The following is a 26,272-nucleotide window of genomic DNA, read 5'->3' as shown; positions in this document are numbered from 1 at the left end:
GTTCTTTGGACAGTATTTATTAGGCTCACACAGAGCAAGGAGCTGACTATCGCTAGTACCCTGGAGGCTGAAGATAGCAGCTTCAGGATTTCCTGCAGCATCAGATAGTGCAGTCACTGAAGAATGAGATTTTGATGTCAGAAAGCTTGAATCAGGTCTACAGTAAAATGTGGCATAACACTTTGTGATATCTACTCACTGTGCCCCTGGAAAATTAACTTTCATTTCTAGCTTCTAAAATTCTAAGGATCTATATTATTTATAACTGCCAGTGGTCATGGTACTTAGTTAAATTTTAAACTTAACTAAAAATGTTAGCATTGCACATAATTTAACTCACAGAAATCCCATATTTCATATTTTAATTTCTATGTTGATAAGCAATTTATTGCCTAACTTTTCTGAAGTTGCACGTGAATGTAGGTAAATGATAGTCCTTTACCTGCGATGCTAAAATGCTAAAATTTGTTCACAGCCAATGAATGAGCAAACATATTAATGCTCGTGTGTTTCTCTGTGAGTATAAATACAGTTATAAAAAATAAGATATCACAAACTGTTGTTGCCAAACTGTATTCTCTCACTCCCTCATCTTTAATGAAGTCATAATCATGAATGCAGTAGGTTTGCGCTTAGTTCTCAAATGTCTTGAAACGTAAAGCTATAAGATGGGTTCTATATGAAGTCATCATTGTTTAAGTAATTCTTCCCATAATGTGCTCTTTTACACCCCCCCTATTTCTTATTTCTAACCTGTTCTCTTCTAAGATGAAGATATTTTAAGATACTGCTTTCAAAAAGTGTCTTGGGTACTCAGTAACCTGACTGTCAATGACAGTGCAAAAGATTCATGGTCTCTTTTGAAATCAAAGCTTGTACTATGTGGTTCCTTTTGAGACTGTTTTCAGTTGCTGTACGGTGCTGTGATTAACAGAGGTCAAATATCAAACCCACATTGGTTTCATCTGGGTCTTTATTTATAATATTAAAGAACCATATTTATAATATTAAAGAACCATTGATCACAGCCCTTTCTTTCCCCCCATTAGATAGGAATATTTTTGCATTAAATACTATAATGAATATAGATAGCATAGATAGACACTACTGTCTAGCTTTATTAGACAGAAGATTTGGCCTCCCTTTCCCCTTTTAACACATTGAAATGTGAGATGTTAGTCCTATCAACCATTCCAGAACAAAGCTGATAGTCATTATGACTAGATGACACCCTCTTAGTTATTTGGGGAATTAACAGAATGTTTAGTCCCTATGTTCACCAGCTGCTCATACCACTTAATCCCCAGAGGACACAAGTAACAGAAATGCAAAACTTTTATTCACATCTTAGAGGTGAAGGCTGAGCCACAACCTGTGATCCACCTCTCCCCATGCTAATAACATTCACTTCTGATTTAGTGTAGTGAATATGTTAGTTTGAACTTGCTCGTGGGATTTCAGCTCATCTAAAAGGAAGTTACAGGAGTCTCTGCTGGTTCCTCTGGTGCACTCTTATGTTTCCCCTTTCACTGCTCCTAAGAAGATAACGAGATTTGTTTTAAATTAATTGTTCATTGCATTGTGCATCTTGTGCTCAATCTGTGGAATTAATAAATGGAAGGAAAACTAATGAAGAAGGGCATTATTTTCTTTTTCCTGTTGTGGGGGGGAATAGATTATATGATAAAAAGAAAGAACTAGATGTTATTTTGCAGGTTTAGTGAAAAGATCACGCTTTTTTCATAGAATAAATTGATCAAAGTTGTTTCATTCAGGAGATGTGTTAGCAAGTTTTAACAGGGACCCAATGAATTTTCAATGTGTAGACAAAATTGGAACTTAAGCTCCATTGTTAAATGTAGTGTGTGCATGTGTTTGTTTTATGGTGATTTTAGTTTACATATTTTTTTCAGGAACAACAGATAATTTCTGGTGCATTAAATAGCTCACAGACACTGTATTCAGCTTTTCTACAATGTCAGTATTATGATTAGTTACTTCAAGGTTGTTTCAATATCAATATAAAATCAGTGTTTCTTTCTTCTTTTTGGTACTCTAGGAAGCAGCCACAGAAAGACAGAAGATGAAAGCTCCTATTCCCAACTTGATTCTCTTGTATGCTACTCTAACTCAGAGCTTGAAGGTTGTGACCAAAAGGGGATCAGGTAAGTAAATCTTTATCTCTGTGGTTACGATGTGGTTTGAAAAGAAGCACTTAATATCTGCAAATATATACTAAGATGTTGTTATGGCAGTTTGGAATATAGTTAAGAGGATTTGAAATTCTGCAGCAAAAAAAGTTAGTAACTTCTATATATTTTTAGACTATAGTGTGTCATGTGAACTTGATGAAAAAAACAAAAATGTTAAAATCAGATATGTAATGTGAAATTTGTCTGCGGAAGGAAAGTTATTCCCAGAACTATATAACTTTCTTAAAAGACTTTGTTGTAGTCAGTGTTGTTAATGTGAGCTACTAGATTTATCTGTTTGATGAGCTACTAGATTTGTCTGTTTGACTATATACTTCATGGTGAAGAATCTCTTGGATATGAAGATCATGCAGTTTTGGTTTAGGCTACTGATTTTTGTAATACAGTAAATAGATCAAGCACATTAAATTTAATAACCATGAAAAGTGAACAGCAAAATGCGTTTTTGAAAGGGCTACCTGATACATGGTTGAAGAGTTTAATTCAGCAAAGAAAATACAGGCAGTTTTTCAGAAACCAAGCAGAGGGTGACATGTTTACCAAACATCTTTCATACTCTTAGTATAGATAAATTATCTTCATATGTAAATAAAGGGAACACCAATACTGAGACAGTTGGGTGGGTTTGGGTTCATTTTTTGTCTGTCACCCTGAAATTCTAATTTTCCCCTCTTTCACTTTTCATTGAATAATGAAAAATATTATAGGATACTACTTCTGCAAACTGTCTTGCTCTATGGCACTAAAGGACACTGAATCCTTAATGGAAGTCTTAATCCCATGTTAATGGAATTAGTTAATTAGGTTTGTTGTTACTAGTGATTTTACTTTTGGCATTGGAGTGTTTTAGGTAGCTTTTGTTGTACTGTTCCAGAAGTCTTGCTCTGATTTCTTTCTGTATTTTTTAAAATCTGTTTCCAACTGGAGTTGGTTGGTAGTTGTTGTAAACTGGTGCTTAGGGAGGACACACGTCTTTATACATTTTGGGTAACATCTTAAGTAATTTCTTGTATTTTCAATGGATTATATTTGTAAAAACATTATGAAACTGATTATGTCTCCAATATTTTAGTGATTGGAAATGTAGACGGAGGGAAGGCAAATAAGGAGTACCACTATAAAGTAAGGTATTCCTCAACCAAGACTTGAGATTAAAATATATTTGGGGTTATTTAAACTCAAGAAAACTGGAATATACAGACTGTGTGCAGAGCAAAGGAGTTGGTGGTGGATTGATGTGTTTGTAATATGATGTTGAAGCCTAATAGGTATCATAGATATCCTTTGAATATATTTTGTTTTTCTGTTTGATTAAGATTTAATACTTGTAAGCTTTAAGTCGAGGCCCCTTAATCCAAATTTAGTATAAACATTATTGATCATCTCAAAGTAACTTTACAATGACATCCATTTTTAAGGAACCAAAAAAAATAGCCAGTCATCAGATACCTGTTACTTGAATGTGATGATAATAAGAACTTGGGTTGTCTTTGCTTTTTATTTCATCGTTTCTGTCTGTATCCTCTTCCTCTGATTAACCAATGCAAGGAAAAGTGGTAAATATACATTTTAATTTCTGTTTGGAAAGTAATACAATTGCTGTCCAGCAAAAGAAAAGAATATACAATACTTTTTAAGATGTACAGAATATGTTCTCATCCTGATGCTGTAATAAAAAGGAAAAACTGTAATAGAAATCTTTGGATCATACCTTACTGTAACATGAGGTTCTTGGTGTTCTCGCATGAGATCTGCTTATCCTGTATATAGTTTCAATTAGCTTTATCACCAAGAGGGCTGTTTGTCATACTGTATGTGCAAAGGAAAAATCTCTGATTTACTGAAATCTCAGATCCTGCTGCCTTTGGTCATGTTGTTTAGTGACTTTAGACTTGAAGAACTTCTACAGGAGTAGGTGGAATGTATTAACATGTGTGATGCTGCTTGGTTTGGTTTTGTTGTTGTTTGGTTTGGTTTGGTTTTTTCCTCCTTTGGGTGCTTGGGAGGCCTGTTTGGCAATCCTGAAGTGTTTCTACAAAGAAAACCTTATTTACTTTACCAGAAGTTTTAGCAAAAGAAGATTCACTTATCTGTACTGTGAAAATAGAAATGGTTTCCTAAAACTAATGCAACTTATAGTTGGAAGTAGGAAAAAAAAATCAACTTGGAAAATAGAGCTTTAATTTTATGGGAACATGTTAACCAGAGGCAGAGGATGGCGAGGACATGGTTTACGTCTCTTTAGTCAGTTCTACTTGTGAGTTCACTTTGTCCTTGAAATATCAGCATTAAAGTAAAATGAATAGCAAAATAAAGATGTTGGCATATTTTTATACTTATGAGATGTTATAATTATAAATATGGACTAGTAGTATCCCCCTTTTAGAGATGTATTGCTTTTATATACTTCCTTCTCTGTTATGAATTAAAGGAATGTATCAAAAGTAAATTTGTTGCATTAATATGCTAAATAGTTGTCCTAATTGTACCTTATTCTTTCTAATTCACTTTTGTTGAGCTTATTTCTAAGTACCAAACCTGAAAACACAAATCTGGTGTTCTTTATATATTTAACTTCAGTATTTTATGTTAAAAAGAGATCTATCCTTGGAAATATGTCTTTTCTATACTGTCAGTTGGATTTTTCCTGCTAGAGTACTTCAGCTCTCTTCTTTTATAAGTTTTTTATCAGCTGTGCTAAAAAGATAGTGACTAATAAAAGTATGAGTTTCTCCATCTGGTAGAAATACATTTCCAACCACTTCTCTGATCTGTCGAGAACATGAAAACCTACCTTCAGAAAGTCAGTGAGGATTCACTGCATGCCAAAAATGTGGAATAATTTGTAGGCTCAAATTCTGGTTTTATTTCTAAAAATGGATAACAATTCTGACCATCTATTGGCTTTTAGGACTGAAGTTATATCAAATAATTTGCTATATGTGTAAACAATTAGGATCAATATGGTATTCTTCTCTTTGTGTTGATTGAAAAGCAAGTTAAAAAAACATTGCAAGAGAAAGCTTAGGTTGTGCTGCGTTGGATTAAATCTCTGATCATGAGAGCTGTCATTATGCAAAGCACTTAAATGACATTACTTAAAGGCAGTCCTGGAATTTGTCTACCACTGTGTGCTATTCATCAGTTAAATATAATAATACAGGGTATAAAGGGAAAAGTATTAATCAAATTTTTATTATATTAGCAGGAAAACATGCTTTAAATTAACTTGCTTACAGCTGCATGATGTACCTGTTTAACACTTTATCTTGCACGTGTGATTCTGTTTCTATCCGACAGAAGATAATATTTTTTTTCCAGTTAATATTTTAAATAATTTCTGTAATACAATGAACAGTTTCAAATTACTCTTTAACATAGAATGGATTTATTTTACATTTAGAGCATGTAATAACTGTGTTTGGTACATAAGAATGGCTGGATAAGCAGTTCCAGTAACAATTCCATTAATAAATAAAAATGATGCAAGAAACTTCTTCCTATATCCACATATGCAAAAACTAAGTTAGACTTAAGCAGACCTAAACTTTTCCTGTCAATTATAGTTGAATCACAACACCTACAAGTTGTAATGCCTTCTCAAGCAAGAAAGAAAAGATTACTTTGCCTTTAGCTTTGCCATTCCAACTACTGACTTCAGAGTAGACGTAATGTTGGTTAACTGGGTATTTTAGGTATTCAGTGAATTCCCCCTGAACTTCTGGAGAGGCTTCAGAGCCTGCGACTGAGACTGGAAAGATAAACTTTCTTTTGGCACATAATGGATATCAGATGTGATCTGCTAAACGGGAAGCTGACTCTTGCACTACTTGTCATCTTTTTGAAATATCTCAGAGAATCTCATTTCATGAAACAATTCCTCTGATCACCATGTCCTGCTTGATGCAAAGGAAGAATAAATACTTAAAGCCTACATATTTTGATTTGTTCAGTACATGGTTTTACTGGAATTGACTTAAACCTCAAAAGCATAGGAAATAATGCCTGGTTTTTAGCATGATGCCGAACGTCATATAAACTTACAATATGCCTAAAACGTGCATAGATTTACTTTTTGTGCAGTCCACTGAGTATCTGTTGCTCAATGCAGTCCGTGATAGTATTTTGAGAACTTTATGGTAATGCATTTCTAAATGTTTTCCTTTCAGTGATTTTTCCTGACATTATCCTGTTTCATAGTTTGAACTAAATCGTAGATATTTTTTTTAGCCATGTGGTTTTACATCCTTAGAAACTTAGGTTTTTAATGTCTGTTCTTTTCAGGCTGAATGGTATTTGATCCCGTACTTGTGGTGAATAGAGTTTTTGCTTATGAATTATTTAATATTCATCAAAGAGGAAGTAGGTTAGGAAAGAGAGCCTCATGCTGATCCATACAGATTTTTTTCCCTATAACATGTATGTTAAATAAAATACTTGAACACTGCATTGCCATCTGGTGTTTTTTTCCAAGGATGCTGAATAGGCAAGGGAAAGAAAGGTGTGTTTTTGTTAAAACCCAAATCTGTTAAAAGGGACAATGGGGGAAAAAGTATGTAAAAAGATTTTATTACATAAAGAATTATGACTTGATCAGTATAATTAGACAGTATTAGTGTAGTGACAGTTTATACACTCACATTGCCTGATAGCAATCTGGTGTTGCCTTGTATCAAAAAAGGTGAGAGTTCTTATTACTGTCTGTAGTTCTCTGTTTTTCTACAGATTATTATGCATTATAAGTTAATTAATTAATATTCTGTGTTCAGTTCTGCTATTGTGAATGGAAATTTTCTTTTCTAGGTCAAATTTATTCTATGATGGAATAATTTAACTGAAAGGACAACCTTTCTAATAGTGGGTTATGAGGATATTATGAGATCCTTTACATCATTATGTTGAGATTAAAGTCTATAGACGTATTTTGTCATGTAGCAGAAGATTACTTCTCTTTTTAATGTCTAGTATTTCTGTGCCTTCACTGTTACGAATGAATATGGGTGGTTCTAGTCATACTTGTATGGAAGATCAACATTATGAGAAAAGGAAGTAAAGAGATTTGACATTGTCATGTTGGTAGTTCTGAATTTTAGTTTGTTGTGTAGGAACAAAATACAAATTTTAACTAGGTAAAAATGATTCAAGATTTTTTTTTTGTTCTAAAACTAGTGGAATTCTGAGGAACAGACTGGAAATACATACTAAAAATATCAATTAATTATTCTGTTTGACAAATTCCATACTCTTTAAGAACTATAAGCAGACATTTTTCTAAATTATGGCCCTCTATAAATTTTTATGAATTATTTCTCATGTAAGAATAAGTACATTTTAGAGAATAATATCACATGTATAAAGGCTATCTCTACACAAACAAGAGAGGTTTTCTTTTTCCAAAATGTTTCTTTTAACTGGAAAAGGAACATGTGGTCTGTGCAATGTAGGCCTTAACATCAACAAAGCCAAGATTTTACACCTCATGACAAATGTCATAATGAGAACTCAATAATTTATTAAAAAATAAAGTAAATAATAAAATCCATGGAATGAAAATTCTTCACCTGTGCTATATGTAAGGAATATATCTACAGAAGTCAAGACAGTTTGAGAACTCTTTTCAGGTAGAAAGAATTTTTGAATTAGTTTACGCATTTGTACCTAATAATTGAATAGTCACTGTTTTACAGAAAACAATTTAATATATGTATCTAGAATCCAGCTTGCATGGCAAAAACATTTCAAGAAGTTGCACACAATTAAGTGCTGAGGCTTAGCACAGGTCTGGTACCTAGTATTTGAGTATTTGTAGCTTTTATTTATTTAATTTTTATAACCCTCCTGGGTGAGACTTGGTGTCCTAAGTGCGTAGTCCTACATACATCATCCTTTTCTTCTTAGTGTCTTTCCTTCAGTGGTGCCATTCTCTTTTTCGTTCTGCCTGTGTTTTGATTGCCTAAGTATTTTCTTTTTGGATTCTTGTCAAAAGGTAATTAGTTGATGAATGTCATATTGGGTCTGATACGGACTGAATAGTAATCAGATGGTTCAAAAAATAAACAAATAGACATATATTTGTTGTTCTTATGCAATTTATAGACAGAACATTTGCATATACAGTACTCCAAGTACACTGAGCTTGGAGCAAAGCATTTACAGCAGTTAAATGATATGCTTCTTGTAAGCCATAGAAGTTTGTGTCAATTGATATTAATGGCCCCTAGCTGTTGTTTTCACTCTGTTACAGAATGTTAGCTTGCCATTATTAATTGATGAGGCTTGTGGCTTGTTGGGTGGTTACACAGAACCTGAAATAATACTTAGAGTCTATCTGTGTCTATCTGATGTACAAGATTAACTTCTATGAGCAAAGGTTTTTTAAGCTGGAACAATTAAGACTGCTGTTATTACTATGAAAACCTTTTTCTGTGTCTCTGGTGACAAGAAGCAAAGGTATAGTGAAAGTCAATCCTAAGCAAAGACGTATGTACCTTTCTTATTGCATTGGGGGGACAGGAATACTTTTGCCTCTTGACCTGATTAAGAAGTGAGCCTTATTTCATATGAGTATTGTTTCAAAAAACTAATTTTGAATTGGCATATAAATATGCAGCCTTGTTTGTGGTTGTAGCTTGGGACTGAATGGGGAAAACTCTGTGAAACATTTTTCTTTTTGAGGGAAAAGAGAGAGAAAGATGAGGGGAAACGTTTACAGTTAAAAACATAATGGAGATAAACAGAAATCCTTGTTGTTCATTCTCAGGCAACTTGGTTATGTCCTCATCTATTCATTCGTTCCATATTGATTTTATTAACACTCTTCTATATTCTTCCGCTTTTTATCCTAAGAATAAAAGATGTTTTAGTTTACTTTTAGCACCTTTTTTGTTCTGATTTAAAGATGCGTGTTCCTCCCCATTTTAATGTGTAGTAGAAATCAGTAAGTTCTATTTTTAATGTTAAAACCTTCTCTTCATAGTTGAAGAATGAATTAACGGGATGTATGTTTGCACTTTCTGGGATTTTGCCTAATTACTTCACAAGGTGTACACCTTGTATAGCATGTGTTGGTGGGGGAGAGTGTTATTTGCTTTCTTACTTGCACGTTTCTTTTAAAGATAGAAAATCTTCAACAACAATACCCTTGAATATATGGTAGTGGGGTCAAGTGAGATGAATGATTGCTTCTGCCTGCTGGGAGGAAGGTCTAGATGATCTAGAGATGTTAAGACTGTGTAAATGCTCTGCCTCCTTCAACGCTTTCACTCTCTGTCCTAACTTCTGCTATCTATCTGACAGAACCGTGAGGCCTCCTGGAATTAATAAAGCCCACAGAAAAGTTTTACGGTGTGCTATTTCTACATGGCATCAGGATGTTAAAGGAGCAATTAGTGTCCTTGAGCACCTTATTTAGACAGCAAAAGTATCCATATCCCCATCCTGCAGCCAATTCTGGTAAAGCCATTTACGCCAGTTTTGATATGATCCTCACGTTCCTTCTTAATTCATGAAGAAAAAAACCCACCTGATTATTGTTAGGACAAAAGGCATGACTTGCTTTTTGTGAATCAAGGAATACTGGAAGAAAGTAGACATTAACAATTAACTTATTTAGTAAGATTTTACATGTTCAGGAAATTAGAGTATATGGTTTTGAACCTGTATTTTTGTTTATGCCAACTGTATATGGGAAGCGTGTATTCTTTTTTAAAAGAATAATCCGTTACAATACTGCATGTTTCATTAGCCACAGAATGTTGTATGTGTTGCATTGCTATGGAGTAATTTTCAATGTACAGTTTTCATTTGAAAAACCCTGAAGAATAATCTTGTTGGAAAGAATACTAGTTTTGTTAGTGAGCTTAAACAGATGCTTGGCCACGTGGATGGTTCAGCTCCAAGGGTCTCTATTTTTTTAAGCTAAGGACACTGTTCAATATGTCAGATGAACAGCAATGATGTGGATTGTTTACTATAGGGGGGGTGGGGGCTATATTATAAAGAAAGAAAGAACCACAGTTCTGTGCCACTAGAGGATTTGGGCAAAAAGGAACGATTGCATCGCAAGCATAAATCCTTTGTGACACATTACTTATTTTGGAGACGTTATGAAAGCAGTAACTGTTACTTGTCCTGTGAGCATTTATGAACAGGATGGCTGGCATTTTAAAAATAGTTATATGACCTTTTGTTGTTGCTAGGATCCATACTGATACTTTTCAGAGTCCTGGGAGATGGTGAATAATACCACAGTATGTGAAAAGACTGTCTGTGCGGTAGCAAAGGGTCAATGTTTTATAGTGTGCAATACATATTAAGAAATGACTAATGATAGTAAAGGAGACAAAACAAAATCTAAAGCCAAAAGGACAGTAATAGATATTCTTACATAGTTCGGTCATTGAGTTTTAGTAGCTGTTTAGAATGACTCTCTGCTTCCACAGTCCCTATTTCCCTGGGGAATGGTTAGCGGTTGTTTCACTGATTGGCATCTGTTGGCAAATGGCCTAGAAGATGTAAAAGAACAAGTGACCTTTGATCAGAAATAGCTGTTGCAGAAGATTTATTTATTTGAATATTATGCTGTCAATTTTATGTAGAATAATGGCTGTGGAGAATAAGGAGACAAAAAAACCTCAATGACAAGTAATGGCCATCTGATAGATTTGTCTTTTTTATTTAAGTGTGCTCAGTTGTGAAATATTATTAAAATATAGAAATAAGAGCTGTGATGATAAGTTTTGTCCATTAGAATACGTTTTGTTGCTACACTTAAAGCAAATTAAAATTGATGAATTCTGTCCTAGATTAAAATACTTACTGACTTGTCCTTTCTGAAAGATGAGGGAGAAAGTGCTATCAGTGCTGCATACACAGATATATGGGAAGCAACTTAGCTGGAAAAGCAAAGGTCGTCCTTTAGATAGCAGTACTGAAATCTTCAGCCATTCTTGCTCAGACTTGTTTTTGCTGTTATGGTCTTTATTTCAAATGCAAAATGCACACTGCCCGTCGTTACTTAAAGATTTATCTTTTTATCTGTTTTTCAAAACATTTTTTTGCAATTATAAGGAGAATTATCGGACTGCTATAATGGTAAATTACGACACAGTTATGTTAGTTGAAAGATGAGTGCTCCTGTAATTTTATTGCCTTGCTCTGAATGCTTAACTCATTTCAGGAAACTGTTGGGTGTACAGATGCAAAGCAGACAATTGTGTTGAAGCAATCTGCAAATTCATTTGGAGTAGCCCAGTTCCACAAATGACTCTCTCTCATGCTTGGCAAAAAGGAGCAATATTTATTCTCTTTTAAATCAATTTTAATTCCAATTAAAATAGTTCCAATTGATAATTCCAGTTTTAATTACAGACTTGCTTAGGTTGGAAGGGACCTCTTAAGATCATCTAGTACAACCCCCCTGGTTCAAGCAATGTCAGCTACGGCAGATTACTATGGACTGTGTGCAGTTGACTTAAGTGACTTCAGGACTGTTCTTTAAACAATTTTTTTTAAGGAATTTAGTCAAACCCTTTAGAAGCTATATGTACGTGCTGTAGTCCCTGACCCTCAATTTTTCCAGATTAGAACTTCCCTAAACATCTCTCTCATTGTGGGTTGCCTCACCTCCCAGTGGAAACCGTGGCATGTTTAGGATGCTAGCTCTGAATTGCTCTAATGCGGAGTTGCAACATACCAAGGAAATGCCTGGAGCTATTGTCATGTCAGGTTCTAAAATTTGACTTGCCTGCAAGCAGCGTTAGTTAAAATTACTTGGTACCTGTTCGGGAGGTTCAGTTTCTTTCACAGTAAGATTATTTATTTCTTGGAAATTACAAATGTATTTAAACTCTATGGAAACATAAGCCAATAAATGAGGCATGTGTTAAGCTACATGGAAAAATAAGCGTACGTAATGTGTGTTTTAACATTCCCTTGCCACTTCACTTTTAACCATAGTTAATATCCTTGATAATACAAGAAACATAGTATTTTCTTATGGGAGAAGTAATTGGCTAATACTAGGCATGCTACCCTCATGCACTTTTGTATAATTCACTGTTATCTTTTTTTTAATGAGGTTTGTCATAGTAGGTAGAACAAAGACAGTGACTTGGGATGTTAAAAATTAAAGAGCAGGCCATAAAGTCAACAACTTTCAAGAAAACCAGCAACATACATGGATTGTCCAGATAAGAAGAGCGCAGTGTGAAGTAAAGCTGTTGTTAATGCTATTTTTTTTAAAAGTACAGGGCTGGCTTGTCTGAAACTCCAAATTTTCTGCTGAATGTCATTGGCCATATAACGCAGAGTGAATCCTGAAGGCAAAACAGAGACAAGCAAGGAACAATGCAAAATCTCTATATATGTATGCATAGATTTCTCTGCTATGAGGGAAAGCTCAATTCCTTCCTAGGGATCATGGAGCTTATAGAAATGCTGTTAAGCTGTTGCATAGGTGATTGCCTGGATGCATCACAGCAAAGGAGGAGGGAAAACATGGAGCACTACTGTCAAATTCAGAGCCCTTTCTAATCCAACAGGCTGAGCCAAGTATGACAAGGAGTCAAGCTGCCTTTTCTAGGAGTGACTAATGCATGCCTCGTGATTTCACAAGGGGCCTCCTGAAGACCAGTGAACGCCCTGCTTTCATTCGTGCTGACTGTGCCAGGCCACTTTAAGCACTCTGCAACAAAATCACTTTTTTGTATCGTAGGTTTATTTTTGCCATTGACAGTGTTTTAAATATAATTTATATTTTTATAATTTGAGAGACAAAATAAAATTTTAAACTTTGTATTTTTGTATTACTGACCCTTGAATAAGGGTCAGTAACAGAACATTCTAGTTGGGTAATAAACATTTTTTGAAACAATTATTCAGCAGAATTGCAAACTGGTATAAGTTTACAAATATGCATGCATTCATTTTATAGTATACTACTTGCTGTGAAGTTTAACAAAATGGGACTATTAATGGATGAAGGAGGAAGCTTAAAACAGACAAAGTCTGGGAAGAAATCATGGCAAACATGTTTGTTAGAAAATGCACTTTTATTGGGAAAAGTAGCTGTCATGTCAAGTAGAGGAGGAAGAAATTGCTTCACCTGACTTGTGTCATGCTATCTGTAATTCAGGGCAAACTTAAAAGAATTGAAATTTTATTGATATTTAACTAGGTGAACTGCTTTATTCATTCATGACTTTGTTTCACTTTGTCACTGTTAAGTAATGCATGTGTAATAAACCTGCATTTCAAAGTAGGTCATGCTATTCTCATACAAGTACAAAGCCAGCATGTTTTGTTTGTGTTTGGTATTGAAGACAGTTATGTTAAAATGCTGCTGCTGGTACCAAATCTAGAGTAGGTGCTGCACTTAGGATTCACGATAGCTAATACCTTCAAATGCTATTGTTTTCAATGGGGAGAATCGGTCATTCATTTCAAACTGTGCTCGAACAAGACCATTCAGCAGAGTTGCTTTCTCACTGTCAATGTATTGTGTGTTTGAAACATCTAAAATTTTCCTTTCTGGTCAGTCTAGCCATGAGATCCAAAGAAAATACTGAAGCACTGTGCTAAGTCTCCAGAATTAATAACTTTGGGGAGAGAAGAGGCTTGATTTTTTGTTTGGTTGGTTAGTTTTAGTTGTTCTCTATGACTCAGTCTTTCACTAAAAGCTAGATGAGGAAGAAATGCACGTTCCATGGTACTAAGACTTTTTCTCATTTCCTTCCTTCAGTATAGATACACAAGGTGAAAGATGTAACAAGGTATGGTAGTTCCCTATCACTGAACAGCAAATTGTTACATGATCCTGGGCTGAGAAACTTGAGAAAGGGCTTAAAAGCTGGTTTTCTGTGCCAAGATGTATTCATCAACATCAAGGTATTGACAATTGTGATCAACAGAGAGAAAGAGGCCTCTGTCTCCTGCACATAATTTCCTACATAGCTGTAGACAGTGCAACAACCGTCCTCCTCAAAAACGTTGCTGTGGAGGATTTTATATCCATGTTCTGAATTCTGTCAAGCAGAACTTTAGTTTTATTTAAACTGAAAATCACAGGAATCTAGTTTTCTGACAGAGACAGTTGCAAGTGTTAGCAATATATAAGAACTCTTGGAAGTGAATTACTGTGACAGACTGTGCCATGTGATTTTAAAAGTATCTCATTCTCTAATTGTTGCTTACATCAAAGCTGCTTTGTTACACTCTGAAAAATTCACAGTTCTTTTCTTTTTCTACCTGCAATTATAAAAAATATTTGAATTTAATTTATCTTTTATTGGGTTGATTTCATTGGTATGTTTGTTGAAAACAGTTCTTTATTTTGTCTCCCATTTGCCTGATCTTAATTTCTAGGCCAAAGTTAGTATGAAGGCTTTCAGTCTTGTCTCTCTCTTATGGAAAAGGTCAGGCATCAAGTTCCATCACACTCTAGAGAGCAGAATAATGTGTTATGTATGCTTTGTTCACAGTCCTTTGCTGCTGTGATGAATTCTCAATGATAAGTCACATGTGAGAGTAATTTCTGTTTACATTTACTTCAGTCAAAGCAAAGGGGAACTTCTTGCTTTTTTTCCACCTTCTTGAAGACCTTTTTCTTTCTTGCTGGGCTTTGTTGTGTGTGTGTGTATTATTTTTGGGGTTGAATTTCTTTTTTATTGTAGTTAGTTTTGGTATAAGTCATACAGTGCTGTACATTTTGTTCATTTTGAAGGGAAATTGTAATACCTGCTGAACGAGTCTCTGACTTACAGGAGCATAGAAACCTAATCTAAATATGAATGATTAAAGTTGTCTGTGTATATTAAAAAAAAAAAACCAAATATGGAGTTGATAAGATAATTTCCATTTGAATGAGGTAAAAATGGAGAAAATATTTAATCTACCACAAATTATTTAATTTTAGCTACTGTTAAATCTGAAGTTGGTAATTTTATAACCTTACTGAAATAGTGGCATGACAGGCTCTTGTGTAATGTTATGTTTTTTTATTTTGTAAATTTTGTACTTGTGATGGTTAGTTCCACTTCAAGATGTATCTTCCCTTCAAAACACATAGGAAAACAGTTGTCTTATACCTATTGATAAATTATGCATACTGTGTAGCTTTCAGTCCTGAACCTGAAGTCATGAGTAACAAAAATTCACACAGCAAGCTTTAAAACAAAAAGATGAGATATGCAAACAGCAAATATTCTGAGAAAGAGAGTTCACAAATATTTTTTTCAGTCATTGTTGACCTTTTAATCTTGTTTTTTGCAGACAGAACAGTAGATTATCCACTACCATTTTTTTCACACATCTTTGGTTATTTAGCTTTTTATTTTAGTAGGTGCAGACTCATTTAATTACCATTAACCTTTTTACTTAGGTCTGTTTTTACTGCAGTATGTCTGATCTCTTTATTAAGATTAGATAGTTTTGTAAGTATAATTTAACTTCAGTAGGATCATTTACAGTTGGTTACTTAACCTAAGCAAGAGATCCACATTCTGACCCCAAGGATTTTTTTTCTAAATATTTGGTAGGAATTTTACATTGACACATTGTTCCCTATTCAGTGCATTCCAATTTTCAGCCTAATGAGGTTGAAAACATCTTTCAATATTTTGAAACCTAATGAAGTTGAAAACATGTTTCAACATTTTGAAAGGCGGTGACTGTGATTATACCTACTTTTAGATAAGAAAAAATAGAATACAAAAATATAAGGATGGTTGTTGGTGGAAAACTGTACAGCTTTTAGTATTTCAGACTAAAAGGAGTTATATGTGTACATATGCTACTGCTTACATGTTTTATGCATATGCACAGCACTTTCATTGAAATAAAAATATTAGTTTTAATTAGAATCATCGAATTATAGAATGATTTGGGTTGGAAGAGACCTTCAAAGATCATCTAGTCCAACCCTCCTGCCATGGGCAGGGACATCTGTCACTAGATCAGGTTGCTCTAAGCCCCATCCAGCCTGACCTTGAACACTTCTGGGGAGGGGGCATCCACAACTTCTCTGGGCAACCTGTTGCAGTATCTCACCACCCTCATCGTAAAAACATTCTTCTTTATGTCTAATCTAAATGTACCCTCTTTTAGTTTAAAACCATTGCCCCTTATCCTGTCACTACAGGCCCCGGTAAAAAGTCTCTCTCCATCTTTCTTATAAGCTCTCTTTAAGTACTGAAAGGCCACAATAAGGTCTCTCTGAAGCCTTCTCTTCTCCAGACTGAACAACACCAACTCTCTCAGCCTTTCTTCATAGGAGAGGTGTTCCATCCCTCTGATAATTTTCGTGGCCCTCCTCTGGACCTGCTCCAACAGGTCCATGTCTTTCTTGTGCTGGGGCCCCAGAGCTGAACACAGTACTTCAGGTGGGGTATCACGAGAGCAGAGTAGAGGGGGTGAATCACCTGCCTCCACCTGCTGGCCTCATTTCTTTTTATTCTTTTTATATATCTTCTCAATATGAGTCACAGTGGTGTTAGAGAAAACCAACCTGATGCATAACTATTAGAATAGTCTTTGAGAAACTTTTCAGAAATGAGATAATGTAATGATGCTAACTGTATAGAAATATTCCCAGAAATATTAATTTTAGATAGAATATATCACATTGTGAAAACAACAGCAAGAGTTGCTTATAGAAAAGTAATTTATTATATAGTCAAAGAAGAGGTGGTTTGTTGTATTACTGTTCTGCACAATGCATCTTTATATTTTTGTCATGAAGATATGATTTAAAGGCCTGTAAGAAAATGCAACTAAATGTGAGATATGTAACTGGTGTTGATTTCCTGTGCTACAGTTGTTAGTAGAATAATAATGAAGTGCTTTTTGACCACAATAGAAGATTTTTTTCAAATTTAGGTGGTTTTGTAGGCACAAAGATTTAGTCATGAGCTGAAGCTGGCCAAGTCAAGTAATAGTTTTGATTTTTCAGATTTCTTTTGTAGGATAATTGAGGTTGAAAGAGGCCTTTGGAGGTCTCAAGTTTAAAGCAGGGTCCACTCTGAGATCAGGCCAGGTTGCTCAGGGCTTTATCCACATGAGTCTTTTAAAACCTCCAGGGATAGAGCTTGCACAAATTCTCTGAGCAATTGACTCAGTTACTTTTGGACTCTTGTCTTCTGCTAGGGCTCTCCTATTACAAAATATTCTCTCACAGTTCAGAATGAGCTAATGCGGGAGTTAAAAACTGTGCCTGATGTAGACCCCAAAATCCAAAAAAAAACCCCCCAAAAAAGAAAACATGCAAAATTAGTTAGTTGATAACAAGCTTGATTGATAAAACTCATCTGCAGTAAAATACCAAAAAGAATTAATATAAATAAAAATAAATAAATTAACTTTTTCCTTAAAAAAAGCTCTATCATGAAACCAAAACAGAGAATTTAATATTTAATTAGTTCAACTTTCTGCATAATTTGTTTTCATATGTATGCTTTTCTTTTATCTAAGCTTTTTTCTTCTTTTCCTTAAGGCAATTTATTGCTTCTGTTAAAAGCTAGTGGAAATTAAGTTCCTGATGTGAATAAAAACCTGATGGACCCTTCCATTTTTTATTTTGTTGACATATAAAGGTATTAATTTAAATACCTTCAGAATTTATTATATGAAATGTGGTGTCTTTCAATAAATCACACCTCTGATTTCTTTAATAAATTAGTAGTTAGAGTAAGACCTTTTAAATGCACTGTGTGATTGGGAAGAATTGTAGAGAATTTTCAAAAATGCTTTAAATTTCAAAATTCTTTTGATCACTAGAATAAATATTCTTTTGAATTCCATGAAGTGTAGCTAGCTCTGTCAATAAAACCTCTACTATCAAAAAACTGTTTTTAAGTTGGTACATATCTACTAGAATACCTCATTGACAAAATAAATGACACTAATTATTGAGTAACAAGCTTGGTTTTTCATTAGCTAGCTTATATGACTTTCTGAAAGAGGGCAATAATAAGCATCATTATACTTTGTCCTTTGAAAAAAACCTAACCTAAATAACTACAAAATAAAAAACATCTTTTGTATGGAATAGAAATCTTAACTCATATTACTCCTTTTAATTAGGAAATAGGCACAAAAATCCTAAATCACACAACTTTAATAATTCAAAAGGACCCATCCTTATCATCATAGGAATCCAGCAATAAAGTTGTCAATAAAATATCCAGTTATAATGAAAGCCTACAGCTGTATTAACAGCACTGGTTATTATTGTTTCAGTAAAGCTTCTGTTCATAATTTTTAACAGGACAATAATACCAGTTATTGTTTTGAGAAATTCATTATAGCTCTTAATTAAATATGTAAAAAAAAAAAATTCCTGTAAATTTTAGTAACTTGTAGTGATACTGTTGTGACACTGGTTGTTTAAGGACATAGACAAGGAAAGGTTTGTCAGGAAGCACAATATCTTTTATTAGGCGAATGGCTTCTTTGTTGAAGAAGGTCTTCTTTGTCACTGTCAGGTCATGTGGGGAAGCAGATCACCTGGAGGAGAGTGTATATAACTCAGGGAGGTACTGAAAAATAAAATAAATTGTTAAGGAGTTAACTCAAATTCAATGGAGACAATAATTAGGCTGGACTGTCATGAAACTATTCCATTTGTATTGGGCTTTATAATTCAAAAGTAACCATGGTCAACATTACAATTCCTTAAGAGAACATTATTACTGTAAGGAAGACTTTACTGTCCCTAAGAAACAAATTTTTCCCATTCTTGAACATGCAAAAGCTTACTTACCTTGAATATTGTATAATTTATGTTATAGTTACCTGCATCTCCTCTATATGGAGGGTAAATATTTCTGAACGTTATTCTTCTACACATTATATGTTTGAATATCCTAGTTTTTCTAACAAAATATTATCTCTACCTACACGCCTAGGCTCCTGTTTTCCAATATGTGACTTAAAACTATAGAATTATTCAGGCAGATGGAAATTAGGGGCGTGGGGGAACAGAGAAATACCAGCATGGTTAGGGATGTTGTCTGTTTCAGGTGGGATAGATGGATAATTTTTTTCATGGTAAGCACTAAAACATTTGTAGATAAATCTCCTTGGTCACAACTGACTTTTCAACAGCATTTTAATCTATAATTTAAACTTTAAAAAGGGTAAAAAGAAGACTTTTTGGGTCTTCTGAATGGGATGTTCCAGCTTCTAATACCTTCTTCAGGACTCTGCTGGGTATCTATAGGGTATCATGCTCAAGGATGGACCATTGAGACAGTGGTCAGATTCTGTGAGGTTTGCTTTGTTTGTTAGTTTTGCTTTCCTTCTGAGGTTGACATCCAAAGGGAGTAGTGTATCAGCTCAGAAGCTAATCACAGGTAATTAAGTTGATGCATATATAGCTAAACTCAGAGTCTTAAAGAAGGGTTGAATTGCTTCCACTGAAAAGAAGAGATAAAGCTCTGGCCAGAGGTAGGAGAGGAGGTGATTTAAAACCAAAAAGACAAACCAAAATGAAAAAGCGCATTCTGAATTCATTTTGTTTTGTGTAACATTCTATTTTCTTCAGTTCCCAAGACAGTTACAGAGCTGTGTCTGGAAAGACGCTTTAAAATAAAGTACAAATGTGATAAACAAAACAGTCCTAAAGCAGAGTGGTTCACATTTAAAGCTGAGACTTCAAACTGGTTTTTAGAAGCGTTCAGTTACTGACTTTCTTTCAGTCTTGGCTGAATGCAGCCAGCATGGGATTATGCAGAGGTGAAGCACTCTGAGATGAAGGGAGGGCTGATTTTTTAAAACAAGATCTGGATGACCAACTTTAAACTCAATTTGTACTGAATTGCAAGTCCCACACAGAGCATCAGTGGCATGAGTCTACTTCACGTATGAGAAAGACCTATGTAATGAACCAGCTGCAACTTTAGAGAGAGAGACACAAAGGTGCAGCATCAGTTTGAAGAGATCTCCAAATACAGTAATTTGGAATCTTCCAATCAGTTGTGTATAACAGCCAAGCCATCCTTCTTTAAAGGCAGCTATCTTAGTTTATTTCAGATGATGGAAGATCTGGGAAACATTATTTATCCTGAACAAGTAAAAGATGTAACTTACATATTGACTTTAGTAGAGTTAAACATGGCAAATATATTCCCACATGAAATATTTTATTAGGAAAATGTTAACTTACCAAATTAGGTACTTCCATGAGGAATGTGTATTTAAAAAAAAAAAAAAAAAGAATAAAAAAAAAAAAAGCAGAGAACATAAAAATCTCAATCTTTAGTCTACCAAGATAATTTCTTAGAGTTTAATTAAATGCATGTTAATATTCTACCTTTTAAAATGTACTCTTTCCTCCTTTCGGGATACGCACTTGTTTCTATCCAACAATAGCTCTATCCAACAATCCAGCTCTTTTGGCAAGTTTCCTTCTTCACTTTTGAGTTGTTACCGAGCTTCTCAGTTTGACAGTCTCTGTGAATAGAAAGTACTTCCTCTAGTTGCTTTTCAAGATCACTGCTCTTGACAATCAAATTCCTCAAAAATCTTTAGAATATGTTCAGAACAGATGTAAATCTTTTCAGTTTCAAGAAACTCAGTAGATTTCCAGTGAATTGTATGCCACTTTGTTCTTTTACTTCAGAAGAAGAAACAAAATGGCAAATTACTTGTCAATTATAGCCCTTAGGGATCATCCATATATTTTAGAATAGCCTGAACTTTTATATACTTTCTCCCAATAATTGATTCTAGCATTGTTTTGTCTTTATTAAGCACAGAAAGTGCAATAATTGAACTGCAGTATTTCATGAGATGCCCTAGAGGCATCAAAATTCGGACACATATCTGAGTCACAGCTCCTGTGTCATTCTTGCTCTGGGAAAGGACGGTAGTAATTTGCTGCTAGCCTAATTTTACTAGCACAAAGTTTCCAGTTTCTCCTCTACCATCTCTTCCTATCTGCGTAGCTTCAATTCTCTGGCCAGGAAATGCTCCTTGATCCAAGTTTTCAACAGATTGAACAAAGAATGAGGTGAGATGTTGCATTGCATTAGTCTTGAGAAAGTGCCTTGTTCAGTAACAGTTGAGCCCTTCAATTTTAATCTCTTTCCAGTAGGAGCTCTATTGTGTTTTGACATTTAGAAGTGCATATAAAAAAATGACAAATAATAAAGTGGTGATGGTAGAGTTAAATTAGTTTTGCCTGCAGTTCAACTAGATTATGGATGAGTGTTCAACTTCCGCACTTTTCATATATTTACTTAAGGTTTTAAAGACAGTTTCTAATCTTTAGGGAGGGGCTAGGTTTCCTTCAGTGTTTGCAACGCAGCACATCCAGTGGAGCTATGGACTGAGTCCAACTCACTGCTTTAAAAACAAGATGTTGTATTAGATGTCAAATGTCAGAAGTCAGTATTTGACTTCTGAAATTCTCCTTTTGACCATCAAAGAGGATTTTTCTATTTGTTTGTTTCTCTGTGCAGGGCTTTTAATTTATTTTAGTGTGTTGTGCCTGCACATTCCTGATATGCTGACTGAGAACTTTTTCTAAAGCAATAAAACATTTCCTGTAATGTTATGATTCTAGGAGAGATTCTGTTATATGGCATCACATTTATTTCTTCTGTTCAGTGTAGTGTATATTTGTGCCTTCTAGTCTGAAATATGTTAGATCAAAAATAACACAATGGGATAACCTGTTCGATTGGTAGTAGAGAGGACTGGCAGGGCTGCAGTCAGGCAGACTGCATGGTATGGTTAGCACTTCTGCAAAATTGTTGTTTTAAATTAATAGCCACATCATTTTCAATCCTGTAAAATTTGGCTCCACTTCTAAATTTATGTTATGATCACAGGGAGGAGTAATTTTCTTTTCTGATGTTTAACTTTTATAAATGTACCATAATTCAAAGCCATGACCATGCAGTGTTATATTACTAAGGAATGAAGTTAAGTAAACATCCTTCAGCTGAAGGCAGGTTCTACAAAATACTTTGAGACAAAATTTAAATATTAAAAGTTACATGTAACATAGCATTTTGGAGTCAGGTGCTTCTCAGTTTAAATATCTCAGATAGAACATGCCTCAACTATTTTTGATCCTTTTCTGGCGTGGGAGCTCATATGGTAGAGATCCTGTCAATTACCATCAGATACAGAATTGACTTATAGTAATTTTTAAAAATAAAGGTGGCAGTCAGTTTAGACTTTGTATTCAACAGAGCAGGGAAGGAAAGATTCGAACATGGATATGGGCACCAACTTGCAGTTTTATAAAAAATTGCTGTGCGTATCACAGTCCACATAAAACAGATATGAAACTGAAATGTTAAAAGCTCTCCTAAACCTAACAGACGTTGTTACTCTATTGAGTTAATTAATGCATGAAGGAAAAAATCTTGTTCAATTCCACCGTTTTTTTATATATTTCAGAGTTCTCTTACTTCTCTGTGTGTTACTGCTAGGATTCGGGTATATGGACTATTTTTGGTCTAGAGATAAATTTTATCAATTCTAATTTTAGAAAGTTAAGTAGGTAGTGTTGTAGTAGATTTTAATTTACAACATTGTACTAAAAACAATGTAACATAGTTAAGTAAGGGAGGCTTCATACACAAAGAAACATTTTTCACTTTTTGAGATAAGAGTTAAAGATTTGGCTTAAAGGCAATGATTTTATTTTTAGGTCTGGACATGGTGAACTATTTTGTAATTCATGTGGCTATCATATATGAAACTGTTTAGGGACCTTTCAAAATTTTATCCTCATTTTGACAGAGAAAGTTCAGAAATGCAGAGAAAAGTGACTGAGGTCTAACCAATGGTTGTTTTGTGGAAGCTCTTGATTTTTACCATCAAAAGCATAGGACCAGTTTAGACACTAACATTCAATTCTACAAAGGCTAAGAGAAGCCGTGCAAGAGGCACCTCGTTCAGAAGGGAACATGATAGAACACCTCTATGGATCTTTAGCCATAGAGGCTTCCAACATCCCATAACAAATCTAAGCTTCATTGATGCCAGTATTGTACGCTTCCATGAATGGTTTGAGGCACTTCCCTTGCTCCCTTCCTCTGATATTTAGTCAGTTGGTATAACCATCTGATTGTCTGCAAAGAAGACACATTTCTTCCATGATGTATGTGCAAAGCAGAAACCAATGCTGTTTATTCAAACTTATTTTTCAACTTTCATCAGCAATGTAAGTCCTACTAGCATTTTCTAAAGCATCTAACATCTGTCTCATTGCACATAAGAACCTTGAGTGGTCTAATGAAGGTGATGTTTTGCTGAGTAATATGATGTAATACTTCATCTCAATGTTCCAAGAATAAAAGGACTTTGTTTTTTTCCTCTGACCTCCTGACTGCATTGCGCATTGCTTCATGTTTCTTTTCCCCAGGCAGGAACTGACTATTAAATACATTTGCCTCCCTTTGTTCAGCTACAGTTCTCAGAGTTTGCTTGCTATGAATATATGGTGTTATTTTAAAATATTTTCCTGGACTGTAATTGTATAATAACTATATCCATTCCTACTTGCTTAAATAAAGAATGCACAGAATGAAGAGAAGATCAAAATCACTGAAAATATCTGATTTTAATTTTAACTGTCAGATATTCAAACCCTCAGAAGTTGACTTTAAATTTTTAAAATCCAGGCTTTCTTTAAAAGTTTGAGAAATTAAGTCAATATTTTCATTTGTTTGATTACTAAAGTCATCTATCTTTGAAGTAAGCATGCCTACAAAACTGTCTCTAAAAGCTACAACTTTCTATCAACATCGGTTTTTAAATTCTGTATCTGAAATAGAAAACAAATCACCTCCACAAAAAGTATCTTTTCTTTTTTGGAAAGATTGATGCTTATAGTTATCTCTCTACTTCTGAGCACTGTAAGTAGCTTCATAGGGTGTTACTGTATATGAAATTACAATAGATTTACAATCCATCGATCCAGATTTCTGTCAGTCATGCATCCTTAGCATTATGTTGCCTAATCATGTCTATTTTGGTGTGTTCTGGGAGTATCTGTCCAGTCCTCTCTCACTGCTTTTGGAAGAAACAGGATGCCTTTAATTCAGTCCTGTCCCTTAGAAAAGGAAGCATGTGTTTAACTTTATTTTCCCACCACAAGCTTTAGTGACATCTCAAGGTAATAAAATTCCAAATTCTGGAAACAAATTTTTTTTTTTTTTAATTCTTATTTCACCGTGTTAAAGTAGACATTTACCTTAAAGTTTCCAGAAGAATACACCTATCTGTGATTGTGTACTTCCCCATGTATATGAATAAAAGCAATAAGATTCTTTTCAATAAGGATGATGCATGTTTAACCTGTGAACAGAGAGAATACACTTGAACACTCGCAGGCATTTTGTGCAAGAATCTTTCCAAATAATTTGGTAGAAGCTAGATCAAAGGCAAAAAACAACATCTGAGCTCTGCTGTAAATAAAAGAGATAAATTCTTGAAGCTACATCAGAGAACCACTTGGCACATTATTTTAGTCAAAAGTAAAAAATTATGATTCATTCAGTTACAACATACTCTGTCACATTCTCCACAGAAACCTCCCATTGGGTTGTTGAATAGAGGACACCACCCATTCTAATTTCCACTAACTACTTGTGAATCTTATTTAATTCTTTAGATTTATCTTTAGCCAATTTAGCTTAATCACAAGACCAATGTTCATCTGAATCATTCCTGTGGGAATGATTTTTTACAGTTAATTAGACATTCATTAGCTACTAGCCAGTAGAAAGCAGGAAGTTTCTTGGTTTAACTGTTAATCAATAGATTAACCCTGTTCTTCCTAGTTCATTTTTTAGACATTGAAAAATGCATGGAAAGATCCTTTTAATCTTCTTGGAAAAACATTTAAGCTGTAAACCAAATGCTGAAGAGGACATGGTACACATTTCTCCCACTGATGTCAAAATCAGTGTACAAAAATTCACAGAATTATGATTTGCTTAGGTTTAATTTTTCTTCCTTGACTATGTTGACATTATGGAAATTGAGTTTTACTTTATATGATGTCTGATTCTACATGCTGCTGTATTTGATTCTATATTCTGGAATCAGTCAGTATCAGCATAGTGTTTGACTTAAGTACATTCACTGAAAATAACGGAACACTGTTTTTCAGTTATGCAGATTACTTATAAGTATACTATAAGTATACTTGTAGTCTAAATATACTCAAGTAAGTTTCAATCATTTCTGCTTTTATTTCTGGCAATTTTTGATTTCATATGTTTTCTTTTCCTTCAACACATGGAGATTTTTCATGTTTATTATGCTATAATGGAAGCCAGATTTAGTCTTCTGATTTCTGCTTTCCCTAGATCTTCAGAGAGTTGAAAAGAAAAATAATTGAGACTTGTTTTAAAAGACCAGTCTAGTGTAGGCTGATTCTGCTCATTTGCACCAATTTAAAAGGGTCTTCCTTATTCTCATAGAGTTATTATCTGCTGATTACTCATGAGTCAGACCCTCAGACAAAGGTCTGATATGGCAATGCTAATAGGAAACTAAATTGGTATATTATGTATTTTAATAAGTGCTAGAGACAATTCAATGGAAATTACTGTGATACCAGTGATTTGGTTTAAAAAAAAAAATCTAACGTGAATCTTCAGGTTTTTTAAATTAATTGGAATGGCTTGCAATCGAATACTGTTCAAGCAAGTGTAATTTAAGCATTCCATAGTGCATTTCAAGGGTTTTTCTGAGATTCAGAGGACCAAATGATACAATAAATAGAATAGTGAAATGGAATATGCATGTCTAAGACATGGTCTTCAAAGAAAGAATGAGATTTTATAACATAGACATACATTTCTTCTTACTATTGCTACTTTTAAAGTGTATTTTAAAAGAGACAGTCTGAGGATTACTCAACTGTTCTACTTTTGTAGTTTAACTCAGGTCTAATTTTTCTCCTTTTGGATTCTTCTATAAATCCTTTGGGAAACTGTTACCATTATTTCATTATTTTGACACTCCAGTGCTCACTTCCAGGCATTTATCTGCTGCATATCCAAAAACTTATGCTAACACTGAGGACTGATCCTGTG

General features: G+C 34.3%; 1 protein-coding gene across 1 annotated transcript in view; it reads left to right on the top strand.

The window, feature by feature from the left end:
• The first annotated feature begins 2,083 nt into the window (after window positions 1–2,083).
• IL1RAPL1 (interleukin 1 receptor accessory protein like 1) overlaps window positions 2,084–26,272 on the top strand; it is a 674,122-nt gene continuing 649,933 nt past the window's right edge. The window contains exon 1 of the mRNA XM_075491887.1: window positions 2,084–2,165. Coding sequence (XP_075348002.1) covers window positions 2,084–2,165 — 82 coding nt within the window. The remainder of the gene's footprint in view (window positions 2,166–26,272) is intronic.

Source organism: Mycteria americana, chromosome 1 (genome assembly GCF_035582795.1).
Source record: "Mycteria americana isolate JAX WOST 10 ecotype Jacksonville Zoo and Gardens chromosome 1, USCA_MyAme_1.0, whole genome shotgun sequence".
Lineage (NCBI taxonomy): Eukaryota > Metazoa > Chordata > Aves > Ciconiiformes > Ciconiidae > Mycteria > Mycteria americana.
This window is presented reverse-complemented; position numbering and strand designations above follow the sequence as displayed.